The 20,133-nt window shown below is 39.2% G+C and overlaps 1 protein-coding gene across 2 annotated transcripts in view; it reads right to left on the bottom strand.

The window, feature by feature from the left end:
- Positions 1-19,076, bottom strand: part of STYK1 (serine/threonine/tyrosine kinase 1) — a 59,218-nt gene extending 40,142 nt beyond the window's left edge. Inside the window, exon 1 of one of the 2 annotated variants that reach the window (XM_019937746.3) lies at positions 19,019-19,076. In XM_019937746.3, the coding sequence (XP_019793305.2) occupies positions 19,019-19,029 (11 nt within the window). In that variant the 5' untranslated portion in view covers positions 19,030-19,076. Of the gene's footprint in view, positions 1-15,133; positions 15,315-19,018 lie in introns of those variants that run through there. The other variant, XM_019937755.3, reaches the window with a different exon arrangement.
- Between the last annotated feature and the right edge of the window lie 1,057 nt (positions 19,077-20,133).

The raw sequence follows: 20,133 nt of genomic DNA, 5'->3' as shown, positions 1-20,133 counted from the left end.
AACTCTGCCTTCCATTTCTTATCCTGCTTTACAGGTACACTGTGAGATGCAACATGAACTCCACAAATGTATTCTAAGCATGTACAACAAGAAGAGCCCTTTGAAAGCAACCAAAAAAGCCCTAACCTCCATAAGTAGCTGATGAGGAAACTGAGGCACAGGATTTAGGTGTCTTCCAACAGCTAATTAGAACTTAAGCTAAGACTAGCCTTGTGTGCCTTGAATGTCCATCTGGTGTTCTTTTACTGTAATTTTCCACCCTTCCAAAGGCTGACTGGACATTTGATCTCTTCTTTAAGTTAAGTTTTGCACAGATGAAAATAAGGAGGAAGATCCTAGCTCTTAGAATTCATAACATGCCTATAGTTTCATAGTTTCTTCTGCCTGCCAGGCCTTTGGGTTGTGTGTGTATCTGGATTAACCTCTGGAAATCTACCCCATACGTTTCCAAGGTTTGAGAGACTCTACATCCCAGTTGTGTTCTCCTTGCTGGCACTGCAGGGCTTTAAGAATATTCTTGTGAATATTCTGCTTATTTATCCCTCCCCCAAAACTCATTTTGATTCATACTAAGATATCAGCCCCAAGGAACACTCAAGGGGTGAGGCATTGGGACCTACTGGGAAAGACCACAGAGGTAGGAGGCAGGGCAGCTTTAGACCAGACTGGTTGGATTTGTGGAATCTGCTTATAAATCCCGTAGAAAACAAGGCAGTCGAGACAGATTTTCAGCATTCCCTCAGCTCCCCTCCCCCTTCCTTGAACCACAAGCCAAGCTTGTCACTTCTACTCAGATAAACAAATCCTTTCCTGCTGCTGTAGCCTCTAACTAGCCAGAGGCAGCACTGACTTTGGGTCTCAGCTGGAGGGGCATCGTACAGCATGTAGGCAAGGGTCAGCAGGTGATTTCCTTGTCTGGGCTAAGCTAACCCCATCTGACTTAAAAGGGACTTCGGAGAGGTTGATCCTAATGACACAAACTAGGGGTGGCTGGGTCTACAATTGGTCTTGAAAACTTATTATTGTCAGAAAAAAAAATGTTTAAGATCATCTTCTCTAAGCTCCAAATTATCATCTTTGGCAAATATTTTTCATCATTCAGGTGATAGCATAATACGGATATAACATAAATGGTGTCTCCCAGAGTTGTTCAACCCAACACCTCACATTTATCCAACAAAACAGTACATTTGGTTAAATCATTCAAAATGATAATCAGATGAAAACTAATAATTTTGAAGTCTTCTCCAGGAAGCTAACTGGCTTAACATGAGTCTTATATATGTATTATTGAGATTTTTCTATGGCTACAATGTACACTTGGAAACACATTTTTTTCTTAAACTTTAGTATCTGCTACAATTTGTTCTTAGTAGAATTCTAACAAAGCCTAGAATTATATACATATAATAATTTTAATTTAGATCAATGTTCTAGAAACAGCACCATATTTCTACGTATTTTGTCACCTGACAATTTTAAGAACCACTGTTAACTATACAAAGATGGGGCAGTTTACTATGACTGAAGGTATAAGATGTTAACAGCTATACAAGAAAAAAACTGAAGCAGATTTCCCTTTCATTTATCATTCTTGCCAGTAATTTAGTCCATGAAAGTATAAAAGTGTAGGTCCAAAACATTCAATCACTATCTTCAAGGTGCTATGATCATGCAATTGTCAAGAATTGGTTTTATTGAGGTGGAGTGGTCAAGAGGATGGAGTAAAAGACCCTGAGCTCGCCTCTGCTCACCAGCACACCAAAATTACAACCATTTACAGAGCAACTATAGATGAAAATGACCTGATGACTAGAAGAGAGGATTTTTCACAATCAAAGATACAGAGAAGGAACCACAATGAGATGAGTAGGAGGTGAAGAGGATGAGGAGAATGGTCTAGTCAAGCCCCGCACCTGCAGCTGGGTGACCCACAGACTGGAGGTTAATAACAGCTGCAGAGGTTCTTACCAATGAGTGAGGTTCTGAGTCCCACATTGGGCTCCCAAGCCTGGGGTTCCTGCACCAGGAAGTTGAGCCCCTAGAATGCCTGGCTTTGCAGGTCAGTAGGGCTTGCCTAGGGCAAGTTGCATAGGGAGAGCTGTCTTGGAAAAAGAGACTCACTCTTAAAGGGCTCACACAAAATCTCACATGCTCCAAGACCCAGTGAAGAGGCAGGAATTTTAAAGGAGCTTGGGTTAAGCTCATGTGCTGATCTTGGAGAGCCTCCCAGAGAGGCAGGAAGCAACTGGGGTTCCCTCTGGGGACATAGATGCTGACAGAAGCCATTTTGGGAACTCATTCTACTACAAGAATACTGGTGCTGGTGAAACCTAGTGGGGCAGGCACGGAGGCCTCCTTTTGTCCACCACTTCTTATAAGCAAGACTCCAGCCTCCATGACCTTCCCTGAGTTCCAAAGGGCGGATTTGAACAGTTGCTAATCTAGGGAGGAGCAGCCAGGAAACCACCTGAGGAAAGGTTAAAGGGACCAGAGAAGCTCATCAAGATTAGGAGACCTGAGATGAGATTAAGGGAGAGCAGCCCTGCTCACACCCTAATCTTGTCAGAGACCCCACCTTTGAACCACTGCTGTAAAACCCTTCATCAAATCCTCTGGGGTTGAGACACACAGTTTTTCGAGGCAGAAGCCCAGTGTGTCTCCCTTTGCCTGGCAGAGTATTGAATAATAAAGCTATCCTTTTCTACTTCACCCAACACTCTGTCTCCAGGATTTGATTCGGCACCCGTGTACAGAGAGGCCGAGCTTTCGGTAACACTGGCAAGCACCGTTTTGGAATCGTTCCTCTAGCCTATTAGCACCAGGGGCTTACCTGCCCACCAGCCAGTAGGCACCAGTCCTAGGACCCCACAGGCCAAGAAACCAGCCACATGGGGGGAACCAGCCCTGGGAAACCCCCAACTCAAGCCCCACAAGCAGTCACCCAAGGACCCAGTTCCACCCTCCAGTGGGCCAGCATCCTTCACATGAGGCAGGGCCTGAGAGCCACTGGCTGGGGGCAAGCCCTGCCTACCAGCACACCTACAGTAGTCAGCTCACCACAACAGAAGGGTCCATGCAGTCCACATAGGGGGTACCCTTAGAGCATATGGCTCTGGTGGCCAGAGGAGAGTGTGATGATGGGCCCTATAGGATGTCTCCTACATAAGCCACTTCTCCAAGATCGGGATGTATAACCAACCATATATATATATATATATATATAGAGAGAGAGAGAGAGAGAGAGAGAGAGCGAGAGAGAGCGAGCGAGCCCGCGAGAGAGAGAGCGAGCGGGAGGGAGAATTAGGCAAAATGAGGTGACAGAGGAATACACTCCAAATAAAGGAACAAGGTAAAACCCCAGAAGAAGAATTAAGCTAAGCGGAGATAAGCAATATACCCAATAAAGAGTTTAGGGTAATAATCATAAAGATGCTCAATGAACTAAGGAGAAGAATGGATGAACACAGTGAAAAGTTTAACAAACAGAAATTTAAAAGAAGATCCAAAAATAACTGAAAAATACAAGAACAAAAATTAAAAATATACACTAGAAAGAATAACAGGAGATTAGATTATACAGGGAACGGATCAGCAAACTAGAAGACAGAGTAGTGGAAATCACCCAAGCCGAACAGAAAAAGGAAAAAATAATTCTTCAAAATAAGGATAATTTAAGAGGTCTTCTGGACAACATCAAGTTTACTAACATTCACATTTTATAGGTCCCAGAAAGAGAAAAGAAGGTAAGGGGCAGAGAAGTTATTTGAAGAAAAAAAAGTTGAAAACTTCTGTAATATGGAAAAAAAAAAGGCATCCAGGTCCAGGAATCACAGAGCATCCTAAACAAAATGAACCCATAGAGTTTCACACCATGATACATTGTAATGAAAATAGTAATACTTAAAGATAAAGAGATAATCTTAAAAGCAGCAAAGGAAAAGCAACTACTATGTACAAGGGAACTCTGATGAGACTATCAGCTAACTTTTCAGCAGAAACTTTGCAGGCCAGGTGGGAGTGGCAACATATGTTTAAAGTGATGAAAGAAAATAACCTACAACCAAGAATACTCTTCCTGACAAGACTATCATTCAGATCTGAAAAGGAGATAAAGAGGTTTACAGACAAACAAAATCTAAAAGAGTTCAGCACCACTAAACCATCTTTTCAAGAAATGTTAAAGGGACTTCTCTAAGCAGAAAAGAAAAAACCACAACTAGAAATATAAAAATTATGAAAGGAGAATTCTCATTGGTAAAGGCAAATATACAGTAAAGATAGTAGATCAACCACTTACAAACCTAGTAGAAAGCTTAAAAGATGAAATTAGTAAAAGCATCTATATGCGCAAAAATAGTTAAGGAATACACAAAACAAAAAGATGTAAAATATGGTGTAAATAACATGCAGTGTGGGGGGGAGGGTGTTAAATGCAGGGTTGTTAGAATACATTTGAACTTGAGATCATCAACTTAAATAATCATGTAAATATTTAGGTTGCTGTATTTAAACTTCATGGTAACCACAAATCAAAAATCTAAAATAGATAGACACACACACACAAAAGAAAGAAATCCAAATACAGCACTAAAGATAGTCATCAAATCACAAGGGAAGAGAGCAAATGAAGAAGAAAGGAACAAAAAAGGACAAAAACAATTCAAAAACAATTAACAAAATGGCAAAAAGTACATACCTATCAATAATTACTTTAAATGTAAATGGACTAAATGCTCCAATCAAAAGACAACGAGTGGCTGAATGGATTAAAAAAAAACAAGACCAATATATATGCTGTCTACAGGAGACTCACTTCAGATCTAGAGACACATACAGACTGAAAGCAAGGGGATGGAAAAAGGAATTCCATGAAAATTAAACCAAAAGAAAGCTGGGGTAGCAATACTTAGACAAAATACACTTTAAAACAAAGACTGTAACAAGAGACAAAGAAGGAAATTACATAATGATCAAGAGATCAAACCAACAAGAATATATAACAGTTGTATATATAGATGCACCTAACATAGGAGCACCTAAATGCACAAAGCAAATGTTAACAATCATAAAGGGAGAAGTTGACAATAACACAATAATAGTAGGGGAAATTTAACACCCTGCTTCCATCAATGGATAGATCATCCAGACAGAAAATCAATAAGGAAACACTGGCTTAAATGATAGATTGCATCAGATAGACTTTATATATACAGAACATTCCATTCAAAAGCAGCAGAATATACATTCTTTTCAAGTGCATGTGGAACACTCTCCAGGATAGATCACATGGCAGGATAAAAAACAAGTCTCAATAAATTTTTGAAGATTGAATCATATCAAGCATCTTTTCCAACTACAACAGTATGAGACTAGAAGTCAACTACAAGAAAAAAAAACTGCACAAACCACAACACATGGAGGCTACAAAACATGCTATTAAACAACCAATGGGTCACTGAGGAAATCAAAGAGGAAATCAAAAAATACCTGAGAATAAATTAAAATGGAAACACAATGATCCAAAATCAATGGGAAACAGAAAAAATAGTTCTATGAGGGAAGTTTATAGCAATATAAGCCTACCTCAGGAAACAAGAAAAATCTCAAATAAACATCCTAACCTTGCAACTAATGGAACTAGAAAAGAAAGAACAAACAAAAATCCAAAGTTAGTAGAAGGAAAAAATTATAAAGGTCAAAAAAGAGATAAAGTGGGACTTCCCTGTGGTCTGGTGGTTAAGACTCCACTCTTCCACTGCAGAGGGTGTGGGTTTGATCCCTGGTCAGAGAACTAAGATCCCACATGCTGCATGGCATGGCAAAAAAGAAAGAAAGAAAGAAAATAGAGACAAAAAGGGGAAAGAGCAATGAAACTAAGAGCTGGTTCTTTGAAAAAAATAGACAAAATTCATAAACCTTCACCCAGACTCATCAAGAAAAAAAGAGAGGGCCAAAATAAATAAAATAAAAAATGAAAGGGGAGAAGTTACAACCAAAAGCACAGAGATACAAAGGGTCACAAGACACTACTATGAACAATTATACACCAATGAAATGTAAAATCTAGAAGAAATGAATAAATTTCTAAAAACATATAGAGTCCCAAGAATGAATCAGGAAGAATTAGAAAATATGAGCAGACCAATTACCGGTAATGAAATTGAATCAGTAATCAAAAAAACTCCCAAAAAAAGAAAGTCTAGGATCAGACAGATTTACAGGTGAATTCTACCAAACATTTAATGAAGAATTAACGCTGTCCTTACCAAACTATTCCAAAAAATGAAGATAAAGGAATGTTTCCAAACCCATTCTACATAGCAGGCATTACCCTAATATCAAAACCGAGCAAAGACACCACAAAAAAAGAAAACCAGAGGCCAGTATCACTAATGAACATAGATGCAAAAATCCTCAACAAAATATTAGCAAACCAAATTTAACAATACGTTAAAAGGATCATATACCATGAACAAGTGGGAGTAATCCCAAGGATACAAGGATGGTTCAATATCCTCAAATCAATCAATGTGATACACCACATTAACAAACTGAAGGATAAAAATTATATGATCATCTCAATAGATGCAGAAAAATCTTTCAACAAAACTCAACATCCACTTATGACAAAAACTCTCAACAAAGTATATATAGAGGGAACATACCTCAACATAATAAAGGCCATATATGTAAGTCCACAGCTCACATCTTACTCAAAAGTGAAAAGCTGAAAGCATTTCCTCTAAGATCAGGAACAGGACAAGAATGCCCATCCTCACCACTTTTATTCAACGTAGTATTGGAATTCCTGGCCATGGCAATCAAGCAAGAAAAAGAAATCCAAATTTAAAAGGAAGAAGTAAAACTCTGTTTGCAGATGATGTAATATTATACAGAAAATCCTAAAGAAACCACCACAAAAACTATCAGAACTAACAAATAAAGTTTAGGATACGAAATTAAAATATAGAAATAAGTTCTGTTTCTATATACTAACAATGAACTATCAGAAAAATAAATTAAGAAAACAATCCTATTTACAATTGCATCAACAGAATACAACACCTCAGAATAAATCTAGCCAAGGAGGTAAAAGACCTATACTCAGAAAACTATAAGTCACTGATGAAAGAAACTGAAAAGGAAACAAACAGATGAAAATATATACAATGTTCATGGATTGGAAGAATTAACACTATTGAAACGAACATACTCTTCAAGGCAATCTACAGATTCAATGTAATCCCTATCAAAATACCAATAGTATTTTTCACAGAACAAGAACAAGTAATTCTAAATTTGTATGGAAGCACAAAAGACCTCAAATAGCCAAAACTATCTTGAGAAAGAACAAAGGTGGAAGTATCACACTCCCTGATTTCCATCTATACTCTAAAGCTACAGTAATCAAAACATATGGTACTGGCACAAACACAATAGGTTACTGGAACAGAATAGAGAGCCCAGAAATGAACCCATGCTTATACAGTCAATTAATCCATGATAAAGGAGGAAAAAATATACAATGGGGAAAAGACTGCCTTTTCAATAAATGTTGTTGAGAAAACTGGACAGCACTATGCAAAAGAATCAAACTGGACTCCTTTCTTACACCATATACAAAAAAAATTCAAACTGGATTAAAGACTTAACTGTAAGAACTGAAACCATAAATTCCTAGAATAAAACATAGGTAATATATACATTTTGACACAGAAATATATATATATATATATATATATATTTTTTTTTTTTTTGCGGTACGTGGGCCTCTCACTGCTGTGGCCTCTCCCACTGCGGAGCACAGGCTCCGGGCGCACGGGATCAGCGGCCATGGCTCGCTCCGTGGCATGTGAGATCTTCCCGGACCGGGGAACGAACCCGTGTCCCCTGCATCGGCAGGCGGACTCTCAACCACTGTGCCACCAGGGAAGCCCTAGAAATATTTTTTGAATATGTCTCCTCAGGCAAGAGAAACAAAAGCAAAAAAGAAAACAAAACAAATGGGGCTACATCAAACTAAAACATTTTTGCACAGTGAAGGAACTCTTAACAAAATGAAAAAGCCACCTACTAAATTGAAGAAGATATTTGCAAATGATATATCTGATAAGGGCTTAATATCCAAAATATATAAAAAACACACACTCATCAAAAAAAATTAATAAATGGGCAGAGAACCTGAATAGAATTTTTCCAAAGAAGACATACAGGTGGCCAACATACACATGAAAAGATGCTCTTCACTAATCATCATGGAAATGTAAATCAAAACCACAGTGAGATATCAACTCACACCTATCAGAATGGCTATTCTCAAAATAACAACAAATAAACAAGTGTTGGCACAGATGTGCAGAAAAGGGAACCCTAATATACTGTTGATGAGAATGTGAATTGGTACAGCCACTATGGAGAAAAGTATGGAGGTTCCTCAAAAAATTAAAACAGAACTAACATATGAGCCAGCAATTACTCTTCAGGGTATTTTTCTGAAGAAAAAAATACTAATTCAAAAAGATATATGCTCATTGTCCTATCATTCATTGGTCATATTTTTTCTCCTCTCATATATCACTAATAATAATCTTTAGGGAGACAAAGGGTAATGCATGTAAAAAGAGGTGATATGAATACTGAGTGAAATAAGTCAGACAGAGAAAGACAAATATCATATGATATCACTTATATGTGGAATCTAAAAAAATGGTACAAATGAACTTATTTACAAAACAGAAATAGAGTCACAGATGTAGAAAACAAACTTATGGTTACCAAGGGGGAAAGGGGAGGAAGGATAAATTGGGAGATTGGGACTGACATATACACAAAACCATATATAAAATAGATAACTAATAAAGACCTACTGAACTCTACTCAATACTCTGTAATGACCTATGTGGGAAAGGAATCTAAAAAAGTGTGGATATATGTATATGTATAACTGATTCACTTTGCTGTATAGCAGAAACTAACACAACATTGTAGATCAATTATAGTCCAATAAAAAATACTAAAAAAAGATATATGCATCCCCATATTCATTGCAGCATTATTCATAAGAGCAAATGTATGGAAGTAACCTAACTGTCCATCAATAGATGAATGGATAAAGAATATGTGAGATGGAGAGATAGATATACAATGGAATATTACACAGTCATAAAAAAGAATGATATCTTGCCATTTTTGACATTAATGGACCTAGAGGGCATTATGCTAAGTGAAATAAGTCAGACAGAGAAAGACAAATATTGTATGATCTCACATATATGCGGGATCTAAAAAAACAAAGCAAATGAACAAACACAGCAAAAGAGAAATAGACTTATAGATACAGACAACAAACAGGTGGCAGCCATAGGGGAGGAGGGAGGGACAACCAGTGAAGTAGGTGAGGGAGATTAAGAGGTACAAACTTCTAGTTACAAAATAAATGAGTCACTTGGATGAAATATACAACCTGGGGAAGGTAGTCAATAACATTGTAATAACTTTGTATGGTAACAGATGGTAACTAGACTTATTGGGTTGATCGTTTTGTAATGTAAAGAGATACTGAATTACTATTTTGTCCACCTGGAACTAACATAGTGTCGTAGGCCAATTACTCTTTAATTAAAAAGAAAAAGAATCGGCTGTACTGGCTATTGGCTACATCAAGGCCAAGAACGATTATCATTATAAGTAAGAAAGCAGATTAGGTGCAGGGGCAGACAATGCTTAAAAGCTGAGATAGAACCTAGACTGATGAGGGTTAAAGGAAGCATGAGCATCAGGAAATCCTTCTGTTCCCTGAAATCTCTCGCTTAGGAAGGGGCCTTCACAGCGTTATGTAGCTGGAGTCTACACCGCCCAGTTCAGCTAGCGTTGTAGGCAGGGGAACGTTGTGGAGAAGGCCACCTGAGCTGAGGGGGGTAAGACTAACTTTAGGAAATGAGGTTGAAGCTAAGGCATGGATAGGAACCCTTTCACTTCATCCCCATTTTCCTTTCCTTATCCCGAGTTGACTGTCTCCGCAGCTAAATTCTAACCTATCTCCTCATGATCATTCTGGTTAGGAAACTGAGAGAAATTATGAGAAATTCCACAATAAAAGACCCAGTTTTTTAATCTGGAAGAATTCCCAAGATTTGCCAGTCTACCTCAACCCTTTATTTTCTAAGACAGAAAAAAAAAAATAATAATAAAACAACTAAGCACACTGAGGTAAGTACCTTGTTCTTTGCTCACAAAAAGTACCAGAGCTTAAAACAGATTTCAGATCCTTGGACTCAGGACAGGACTCTTTCCACTTTACACTATGTATATAATATCTCCTTTTTCTTTGTGTACATTTATTCCCTTCTACTTGTACTTTCCCCAGTTAGAAACTGTATCCAAGAAATGATATGCTAATATAGAGCATTGAATACCCAACTTACTTATTCAGTACTTAATCAGTTTGCCTATGATTATCTGTTTCTTTCTAACCAGATGGTAATTTCCTTGAGGGCATACTCAGTTTCTTTACGTCCTTTCATTAGCACAGCCGAGAAGTAGACACAGAGCAGTAGCCTGGTGGGGAGTTAGAAGGGAAAGCATGAAAGCCTTCATGAGAACAAGAATTTGGGGACTTTGGCTATTTTCTTCCTGGCTGTACCCCTAGCACTTGGGAACAGGGCTTTTTCCGGGTACTTTTCAGTGTGGGTGTGTTACACATTCCAGTAGCTTAATGCCTTTATCACCATAACTACCGATGGCTGCAAGTAAGTAGTGGGAAGAAAGCTTGGTCTGAAATGTAGAACAACTCAGATGGGAAGAGGATTCGTATCAGGAGTCCACAGTCACAGAAATAACAGGGAAAGATAGGAGACAACATGGGAATGAGGTTGAGGGATTGACAGAAAGGAAAAACAAATGAAGAAAAAGAGAAGACAGAGATGGGATCAATCAAGATGGTGGCGTAGGAGGAGGTGGAGCTCACTTCTCCCCCACGAACACATCAAAAATACATCTACATATGGAAGAATTCTCACTGAAAACTAACTAGAGACTGGCAGAAAGACTCCTGTACAAACAAGGCTATAAGAAAGATCCACACGTAACTGGATAAGAAGGGAAGAGAAATGATCAGGTTAGGACCTGTGCCCCTGGAAGGGGACTCAGGGGAAAAGGAGGATTACACAGGTGAAGACCCATGCTGGGGAGCGAGCAGTTCAAGCCACATATTGGGCATCCCAGTTCTGGGGTCCTACACAGGGGAGATGAGCTCCCTTGGCTTGTGGGAAGACCACTGGGGCTAACAGGAGAGCTGTGGGGAGCCTGGACTCACTCGTGAGGAGTGCACATGTGCTGGCTTGCCCCTGAGGCAAAGTGGAGAGGACGGAGTGAGGGCTACTCCAGTGGCTGCCAGGTTTCCCGAGAAAGCCTCGGCATGTGCCCCAGCCCAAGCAGAGTGAACTCTCCAGCCCCACTTGCTCTGGGTCTCAGTGTGACACTGGATCTGGGGTGGCCACAGCCAGGAAGAAAGCTCAGCTGTTCAATGCAGAGGTGACCTGGGTGGGGCAGTGATCAGCTGTGAGGGGCAAAAGGGACTTGGATCCAAGGCTACTTCTGAGCAGAGCAAGGGAAACAATTGCAGGCATCTGCACATGCAGCACATCAGAGACAATTCAGACAAGGGTCCCAGAACAGAGGGAGGGGAAAACACACTTAAAGGAAACAGAGCCAGCTTGGCCCAACCCTCAGGGCTTCTGCTCCAGCAACTTGGGGTCATACCCCACCCCCAATAGGGCAGCGATGGCCACTGAGAAGAGGGGAAGTCCCGCCTCACACCAGCTCCAGCTCCAGCCCCTCCATGTCCAGCCCCACCTCCTACCAAAATGATAGCTGCCGGCACGCCCTGAGGAAAGACATGATTGCATACACAGTAAATCCAGCTCTCCCACCAAAGGCACTGGGCACACATAGTCTGTACAGGGATGCTCCTACACAAGAACACCCCTTCAAGACTGCAAGAGGTAACTGTTCATAGAGTCAATACAGTCAGAGAAAGTTAAACCAAAAAAAAATGCTGAAAAAATAAATAACAAACAGAAATAAACAATTACCAGGTAAAGAATTCGAAGCATTAGTAATAAGGATGTTAACTAAATTAAGGAAAAGAATAGATGAACACCATGGGAATTTTAACAAAGAACTAGAATATATTTTTAAAAACTCAATCAAAAATGATGAACTCAATAACAAATAAAAAACACACTAGAAAGAATGAATAGCAGACTAAGTGATACAGAAGAACACGTATGCGATCTGGAAGATAGAATTATGGAAGTCACCCAATCATAACAGCAAAAAGAAAAGCAAATTTTGGGCTTCCCTAATGGCACAGTGGTTGAGAGTCCGCCTGCTGATGCAGGGGACATGGGTTCGTGCCCCGGTCCGGGAAGATCCCACATGCTGCAGAGCGGCTGGGCCTGTGAGCCATGCCGCTGAGCCTGCACGTCCGGAGCCTGTGCTCCGCAATGAGAGAGGCCGTAACAGTGAGAGGCCCGTGTACCGCAAAAAAAAAAAAAAAAAAAAAAAGAAAAGCAAATTTTAATAAATGAAATCAATCTAAGAGATCTCTGGGATAACATTAAGTGCACCAGTATTTTCATTAAAGCGGTTATCAAAGGAGAAGACAGAGGGAAGGGGATCAAAACTCATTTATAATCACTTCAAAAAGAATAAAATACCTAGGAATAAACCTACCTAAGGAGGCAGAAGAACTGTACTCTGAAAACTATAAGACACTGATGAAAGAAATTGAAGATGACACAAACAGATGGAAAGATCTATCCTGTTCCTGGATTGGAAGAATTAATATTGTTAAAATGACCATGCTACCCAAGGCAACCTACAGATTCAATGCAATCTCTATTAAAATATCAATGGTATTTTTCACAGAACTAGAACAAATACTTAAGAAAGTGGTATGGAAACACAAAGGACTCCAAATAACCAAAACAATCTTGAGAAAGAAGAGCACAGCTAGAGGAATCACTCTCCCTGACTTCAGACTAGACTACAAAGCTACAGTAATCAAAATAGCACAGTACTGGCACAAAACCATACACATAGATCAATAGAACAGAATAGAAAGCAGAAATAAACCCACGCATTTATGGTCAATTAATCTACAACAGAGGAAGCAGGAATATGCAACAGAGAAAAGACAGTCTCTTCAACAAGTGGTGCTGGGAAAACTGGACAGCTACATAAAACAATGAGATTAGAACATTTCTTGACACCATATACAAGAATAAACTCAAAATGGTTAAAGGACCTAAATGTAAGACCTAAAACCATAAAATTCCTAAAAAAGAACATAGGCAGAACACTCTTTGACATAAATCATAGCAATATTTTATTGGATCAGTCTCCTAAGGCAAAAGAAATAAAAGCAAAAGTGACCAAATGGGACCTAATTAAACTTAAATGCTTTTGCACAGCAAAGGAAGCCTCCAACAAAACAAAAAGACAACCTATGGAATAGGAGAAAGTGTTTGCAAATGACACAACCAACAAGGGCTTAATATACAAAATACACAAACAGCTCATCCAATTCAATATTAAAAAAAACCAAACAACCCAATCAAAAAAATGGTCAGAAGACCTGAATAGACATTTTTCCAAAGAAGTCATACAGATGGCTAACAGGCAAATGAAAAGTTGCTCAACATCACTAATCAGCAAGGAAATGCAAATCAAAACCACAATGAGATATCATCTCACACCTGTGAGAATAGCTTTAAATAAGAAATGTTGGAAGGGATGTAGAGATAAGGGAACTCTCGTACACTAATGGTGAGAATGTAAATTGGTGCAGTTGCTATGGAAAACAGGATGGATGTTCCTCAAAAAATTAAACATAGGATTACCATGACCCAGCAAATCCACCCCTGGGTATATATCCGGAAACATGAAAACACTTATTTGAAAAAACATGCACACCAATGTTCAAAACAGCATTATTTATAATAGCCAAAATATAGGAGCAACCCAAGTGGCCATCAACAGACAAATGGATTAAAAAAGACATATATACATTATATAAGTATATATAATGGAATATTACTCAGCCATAAAAAAGAATGAAATTCTGCCATTTGCAGCAACATGGATGGACCTAGAGAACAGCATGCATAGTAAAATAAGTCAGACAGAGAAAGACAAATACTGTATTCACACCTACTTGTGGAATATAAAAAATAAAACAAATGAATGTATATAGCAAAACAGAACAGACCCACAGATATAGAAAACAAAGTAGTAGTTACCAGCGGGGAGAGGGAAGGGGGAAGGAGCAAGATAGGGGTATGGGATTAAGAGATACAAACTACTTTGTATAAAATACATAAGCAACAAGGATATATTGCACAGCACAGGGGATAATAGCCATTATTTTGTAATAACTTTTAACAGAGTAAAATCTATAAAAATACTGAATCACTATGCTGTACCCCTGAAACTAATAATATTGTAAATCAACTATACTTCAATAAAAAAGAAAAAGAAGACAAATTAAGAAGGAAACTGAAATTCGGTAAACGAAGAACAGCATTATCAGACTGCACGATTTTTAAGCGTGATTACAGATATTATCTCATCTCATTTAAATATCACAACAACCCTGTGAGGTAATTACGTTCTTCATTATGCATAAGAGATGAGGAACTGAAGGTGACAGCAGGGAGCCCAAGGCGGCACGTCTGAACGACTGTATTGTCCTGTGACAAGTACTGTAATTCCTGTACATGCTTGTTTCTATATATCTCCCTTCTCCTGATGGCCTCCTCTCCAGTAATACACAGAGACCCCTCATCACTTCGCTTTCTGGCTGCCTCTATCCTTGCCAAAATTGCTGAGGCAAGTTTAGCCTCTCCTTAAAAAAAGCCAGAAGCCAAAACCCACGAGATGCTTGTTCCAAAGAAATACAGATTCATTCACCTGGTGATCGCTGTTCACATAAAATAGAAACAGCCACTCGCAACCACCCCACTTTCGGCCGCCTCCCTTTTTTTCTTCCCAAACATCAAAGTCCACCCAGAGCTGCATCACTGCCATCCCCCTCCCACCCTTAGTACCCCCAAACCCTTTTTACTACCGTGTCCTTCCTCCGGTCACTCTGTATTTCAGATGAAACGGGCCCAACCAGGAATAAAAAAAAAAAAAGACTGTTTTGGGTAGGGCAAGCTGTGCCGTCCTCAAGGAAATGCTTTTCAGTCCCTCCTTCCCACTGTGGGGCGTGGCTGCCAGCAAAGGATGGAGTTTGGGCGGGGTCCCCACAAAGGAAAGTCTGCGGGCACTGAGGTTTCCGGGACTCACCACACATGAACCAGCAGGAAACCTCTGCCGAAACTGTAAAAGCTGGACTTGTCGCTGATCAACTTATTCAATTCCTTCACTAGCGATTGAAAGACCGGTATAAAGGAGACGCCTGTCCAGGTGAAATTATAGTCATGATAAAGCGCAACAGCGCCACCTCCTGTGCGACCCAATAACAGCTGCCTTCATTGGTGCTCAGAATGGTCAGGATTTGACTTGAGCTCCAGGGACAATCGCAGCCCCAAGTCTTTACTGGGTGCACCAGATTATATTGACCACTGCTATGACATGAGGCAATAGATATGGGACAAGTGAAAATAAAGATCCCAGGAGTAGGTAATCAATCATTCACAAATGCTTTTTACATAATCTGTGTGCTCGGTTCTCCTCTGGGGATATAGTGATGAACAACTAGTTAGGTTACTGGCCCATGTGGAATTTATGTTAACTTTTTAAAAAACTTATTTATCTATCTATCTATCTATTTATTTATGGCTGCGTTGGGTCTTTGTTGCTGCGCCTGGGCTTTCTCTAGTTGCAGCGAGCGGGGGCTGTTCTTCGTTTCCGTGCGCGAGCTTCTCATTGTAGTGGCCTCTCTTGCTGCGGAGCACGGGCTCTAGGCACACGGGCTCCAGTACTATTTGTGGAATGCGGGCTCAGTAGTTGTGGCCCATGGGCTTAGTTGCTCTGCGGCATGAGGGATCTTTCCAGGTCTCGAACCCGTGTCCCCTGCATTGGCAGGCGGATTCTTAACCATTGCGCCACCAGGGAAGTCCCCCCACATGGATTTTACAATCATAGGAGACACTGAAGAAAATACACAGCTGGGAGAATTCCAAATTAGATACTAACACCTAATACACGTTCTATTCAAGAAATATAGGTCATAGATTGAATAGATGACCAGTTTGCTCAGCATTGTTAACAAACTAAGCAGAAATCGGGCATCATTAGAACAGAAAGAATTTGGGTGCAATGTGACGTGACATATTTAGAGACTGAGGTACTTCAGTTCTCTAGTCTTTGCTATTGACAGTTTCATTTCCTTCAGATCTCTTTTAAAATAGGATGAACTGTACTGAATGCCACTGATAAGAATGGTTGATGGTTAATTCTGTTATGGGAATTTTACCTCAATTTTAAAAAAAGAATGCATGAAGTCTCATCACTCAAACTTTCTTCCCATCCTTTATGTCATAATTGATGAATAAAAGACACATGAACTCATCTGAGCTTTATATTATGTAATCTCCTACTCTACTTCCCCAAGAACCCTGATCTCCTTGAAGGCAGAGACCATGGCTTACTCATTTTTGTAATTCCTGCAGCATCCAACATACTGCTAGATACCCATTCTGATACACAGAATTGTGTTTAAAAATCTAGTTTTTGTAAAGGACCCACTACGGTCACCGAAGTAATAACCTCTAGGACCTAGAAATTTTAAAAAATATATACAGATAGAACAAAGGGGGATTCAAAAGTTTATTCTCCGATTTTAATAAACAATTCAAATAAATTATGAATTTTTAAAATTTCTGAGATAGGGAAAACTCTGGAAATAACTGCACAGACACAGAAACACCTACATGCCTGCTAGATAGAGAATCTTAAACAGAAGATGTAAACAGGAGGCATATATGTATCACTGGTCCCACACATATATGCGTGAATAAGGTGTCTAGATACCCCTTATTTCTCTTTTCTCTCCAAGTGTTCATTCCCTTATAATTTCAATTATTACCTCTGTCCCTCCTACTCATTTTCAGCAATGCTTCAGTCCATCCTTCCCTGCCAGATGGCTATTTCTGCCTCGCCATTCGTTCAATCAGCATTTATTGAATGCCCATTTTCCGCTCTGCCAATGTTAAGTGCTGAACAGCAAGAGGTCACTCTGAAATATATACTGGGGACCTCTTCATTCTGCAGTTTAGTCCATACACACCTCTACCAGATCCTCTAAATTCCTACAACAACACTCATTCCTGTGTTATTTAGTGTATTCTGTTGGGTTCTACAAATGTGAGGAGGAACTCCAGCTTGAAGACTGGTGGGGTGGACCCTCCTGAAATCTGTTTACGTGAGGCATGGAGAAAGCCCTAGAAAATTGTTAATTATAAGGAAAGTGTCGGAGCGAGAAGGCGTTGCCCAATGACAAGAATAGAATGATGTTCAACGTTGTGTCTGTCTCTTAAAGTCCTTTGGCCTAGACCTTATAACATAACTGAGCCTCAGGAAAGGCGACCGTAAGTACAACTGGGAGAGTTATTTCACAAAACAGAAAAACAAAACAAAGCCAAAAAACTATGATAGGGCTTCCCTGGTGGCAAAGTGGTTGAGAGTCCGCCTGCCGATGCAGGGGACACGGGTCCGTGCCCCGGTCCGGGTGCCTGGGCCCGTGAGCCATGGCCGCTGAGCCTGTGCGTCCGGAGCCTGTGCTCCGCAACGGGAGAGGCCGCAGCAGTGAGAGGCCCGTGTACTGAAAAAAACAAAAAAAAAAACAAAACTGTGATAGATTGGGTAGCATTGCTTTGGAACTGTTTCAAAGGAAGTTAACACAAAAGCCAGGCAAATGGAGTCTTCCAACTTTATCTGAAAACAATCCAACTTCACCATAGGAGGGCAGCAGGGGACCATACACAGCTTCACAGACCCCGAGGCTTACAAAGAAGGTTTGCATGGCACATGGAAACGGAACAATGATGCAAGCTGTAAACAGAGTCAGCAATAGACTCGCTGCAGCAATGCCCCCCACCTAAATGGGGCGTCTCAGGAATTGAAAGAACAGTAGATACTGCCAACTAAAATTTGTCACTCGCCGTCAGGTTCTACAAGGCTGAAGTCACTAGCCACAGCAATCCCTGACCTTCAACACACCTTAAAAGGGGTTCAGGGTGGAGATCAGGAATGAGGCACTCTGTGCTCTGGGAAAAACTGGCAGAACAGGCCTTCAGATAGTTAGATATTTTCAGGAGTAGAGTTTATGAGCCCAATTTCTTGCATCTTCTGACATGTGGAAGAGCACTCAAATCACTCACGGAGGCATCTGTTCCTTGTGACCAGCAGTAACCCTCTGCCAAAACGTGAGCTTGACTGCACGTGCCCCCTTCACTAATATCTTCTATATACCGACATTTCCCCCTACCTCTTCAGAGCAGTGAGGACCATAGCCCAGGAGACATCTTCTCATTTGCCCATCTACTGGCTGGATGACAGCAGGACAAGCTGAAACCATGTATTCAAGACAACAGACCCACAGCATGGAAAGAGATTTTATTCCTAAGAAGCCACTGGGAGGAAAAGTGCCCATGGGAACCACTCAACCAAAAGCGTCCATAAGAAAAAAGTGTATTATAGTAAGCCACTGAAATTTACGATGGTTTGTTACAGCAGCTAGAATTAATTACCCTGAGAAAGGCAGGCATACCACTTTTTCAGAGCCACTGTTCTCCACATAAATAAAAGGGAAATAAAAAGTCTTGTAGTAAAGGTAAAAGATAATCTATATAGTGCTCGGTACATAGGATACATTAGTGAGATATATGTAAATTGTGAGGAAAATACGAAGATTTGCTTATGTTTTTATCTTGAAGTATATGAAAGTAAGCTTTCTCACTAAAATTCACTGTATTTTTATATAAAAGAGTGACAATGGAATACTCACTGAATCTGCATGTCAGAGGGTCACGTGTCACGTATGCAGGATGAGGTATCCTGAGAAAAGAATTGCAATTATATGAAAAAAGGGGGTGATAACTTACATTTGTTTATACATGTTTAACATAATGCAATCTATAATGATATCAATGTGGTTTATTTTGTAAAATCAAAACTATTAAGTAGTATAATCCTGGAAATACCTTGAAATGAGAAGTAATAATTTAAATTGTCCTATATAGATGCATCTGTATACTTAAGAGAATTGTCGCATTTAAAATATCCACTTTTCTTTTATATGAAGGTAGGTCTCCTAAATTTGCTATTTTTCCTGTGTTCAGTGACTGACAGGAATATGCTAGCAGATAGTTGTAGAAAGATGAACACCTTCAAGGTAAAAGTGATATTTTCACAATGTGTAAAAATTGAACATTTTTGAAAAGAATCCTTGCTATGGGGTTTGAAAATAGGTTTTTGGAGATATTATTCATTATCATGTATTTTTTTGTTGCTGAAATGATATATTTTTCACCTCTGAATTCTCTCATATTTACATATTTTTAAAACTTTTTAAAATTTCTAACCTCTAAAAATTGTATAAATGAATAGTTTCCACTTTGAAAGCAATTATTATATAACAATTTCTAACTAGTTTACATAACTGTTTTGATACCAGATAGATGAAAATTTTCTATGCAAATTCCAACAAAACATTTAAATAGCTGGTAGATGGAATTGAAATATATCATGATAGAAGCAAAATGCTTTTCTTCCATTTGGACCCATACATTTTTTTCAGCTATTACAGCCACTGAAATCGACTATCAGATCAAAGTGAACATATAAAACATATTTTCAAATCACATATCACAAAATATTAAGCCAATACTTTTACAAATACTAAAACAATTTAAATCACTTTACTAGTTATTATTAAAATATCATAGTAAGAAGTTTATTACATTAATAAACATTTTCTGCATGCTATCTTGTCTTTCATTTTTAATTTCTTTTTTATGTTTTATAACAGGTACTATAAGTACATACAAATACATACAGAGTTTTTGTATTAAAAAATGCATGCATTCGGATGCACATTGACTTTATTTATTTTTAATTGAA

This window comes from Tursiops truncatus, chromosome 11 (genome assembly GCF_011762595.2).
Source record: "Tursiops truncatus isolate mTurTru1 chromosome 11, mTurTru1.mat.Y, whole genome shotgun sequence".
NCBI classification, from domain to species: Eukaryota; Metazoa; Chordata; class Mammalia; order Artiodactyla; family Delphinidae; genus Tursiops; species Tursiops truncatus.
Note: the sequence above shows the minus strand (reverse complement) of the source record. Positions and strands in the feature narration are given on the sequence as shown.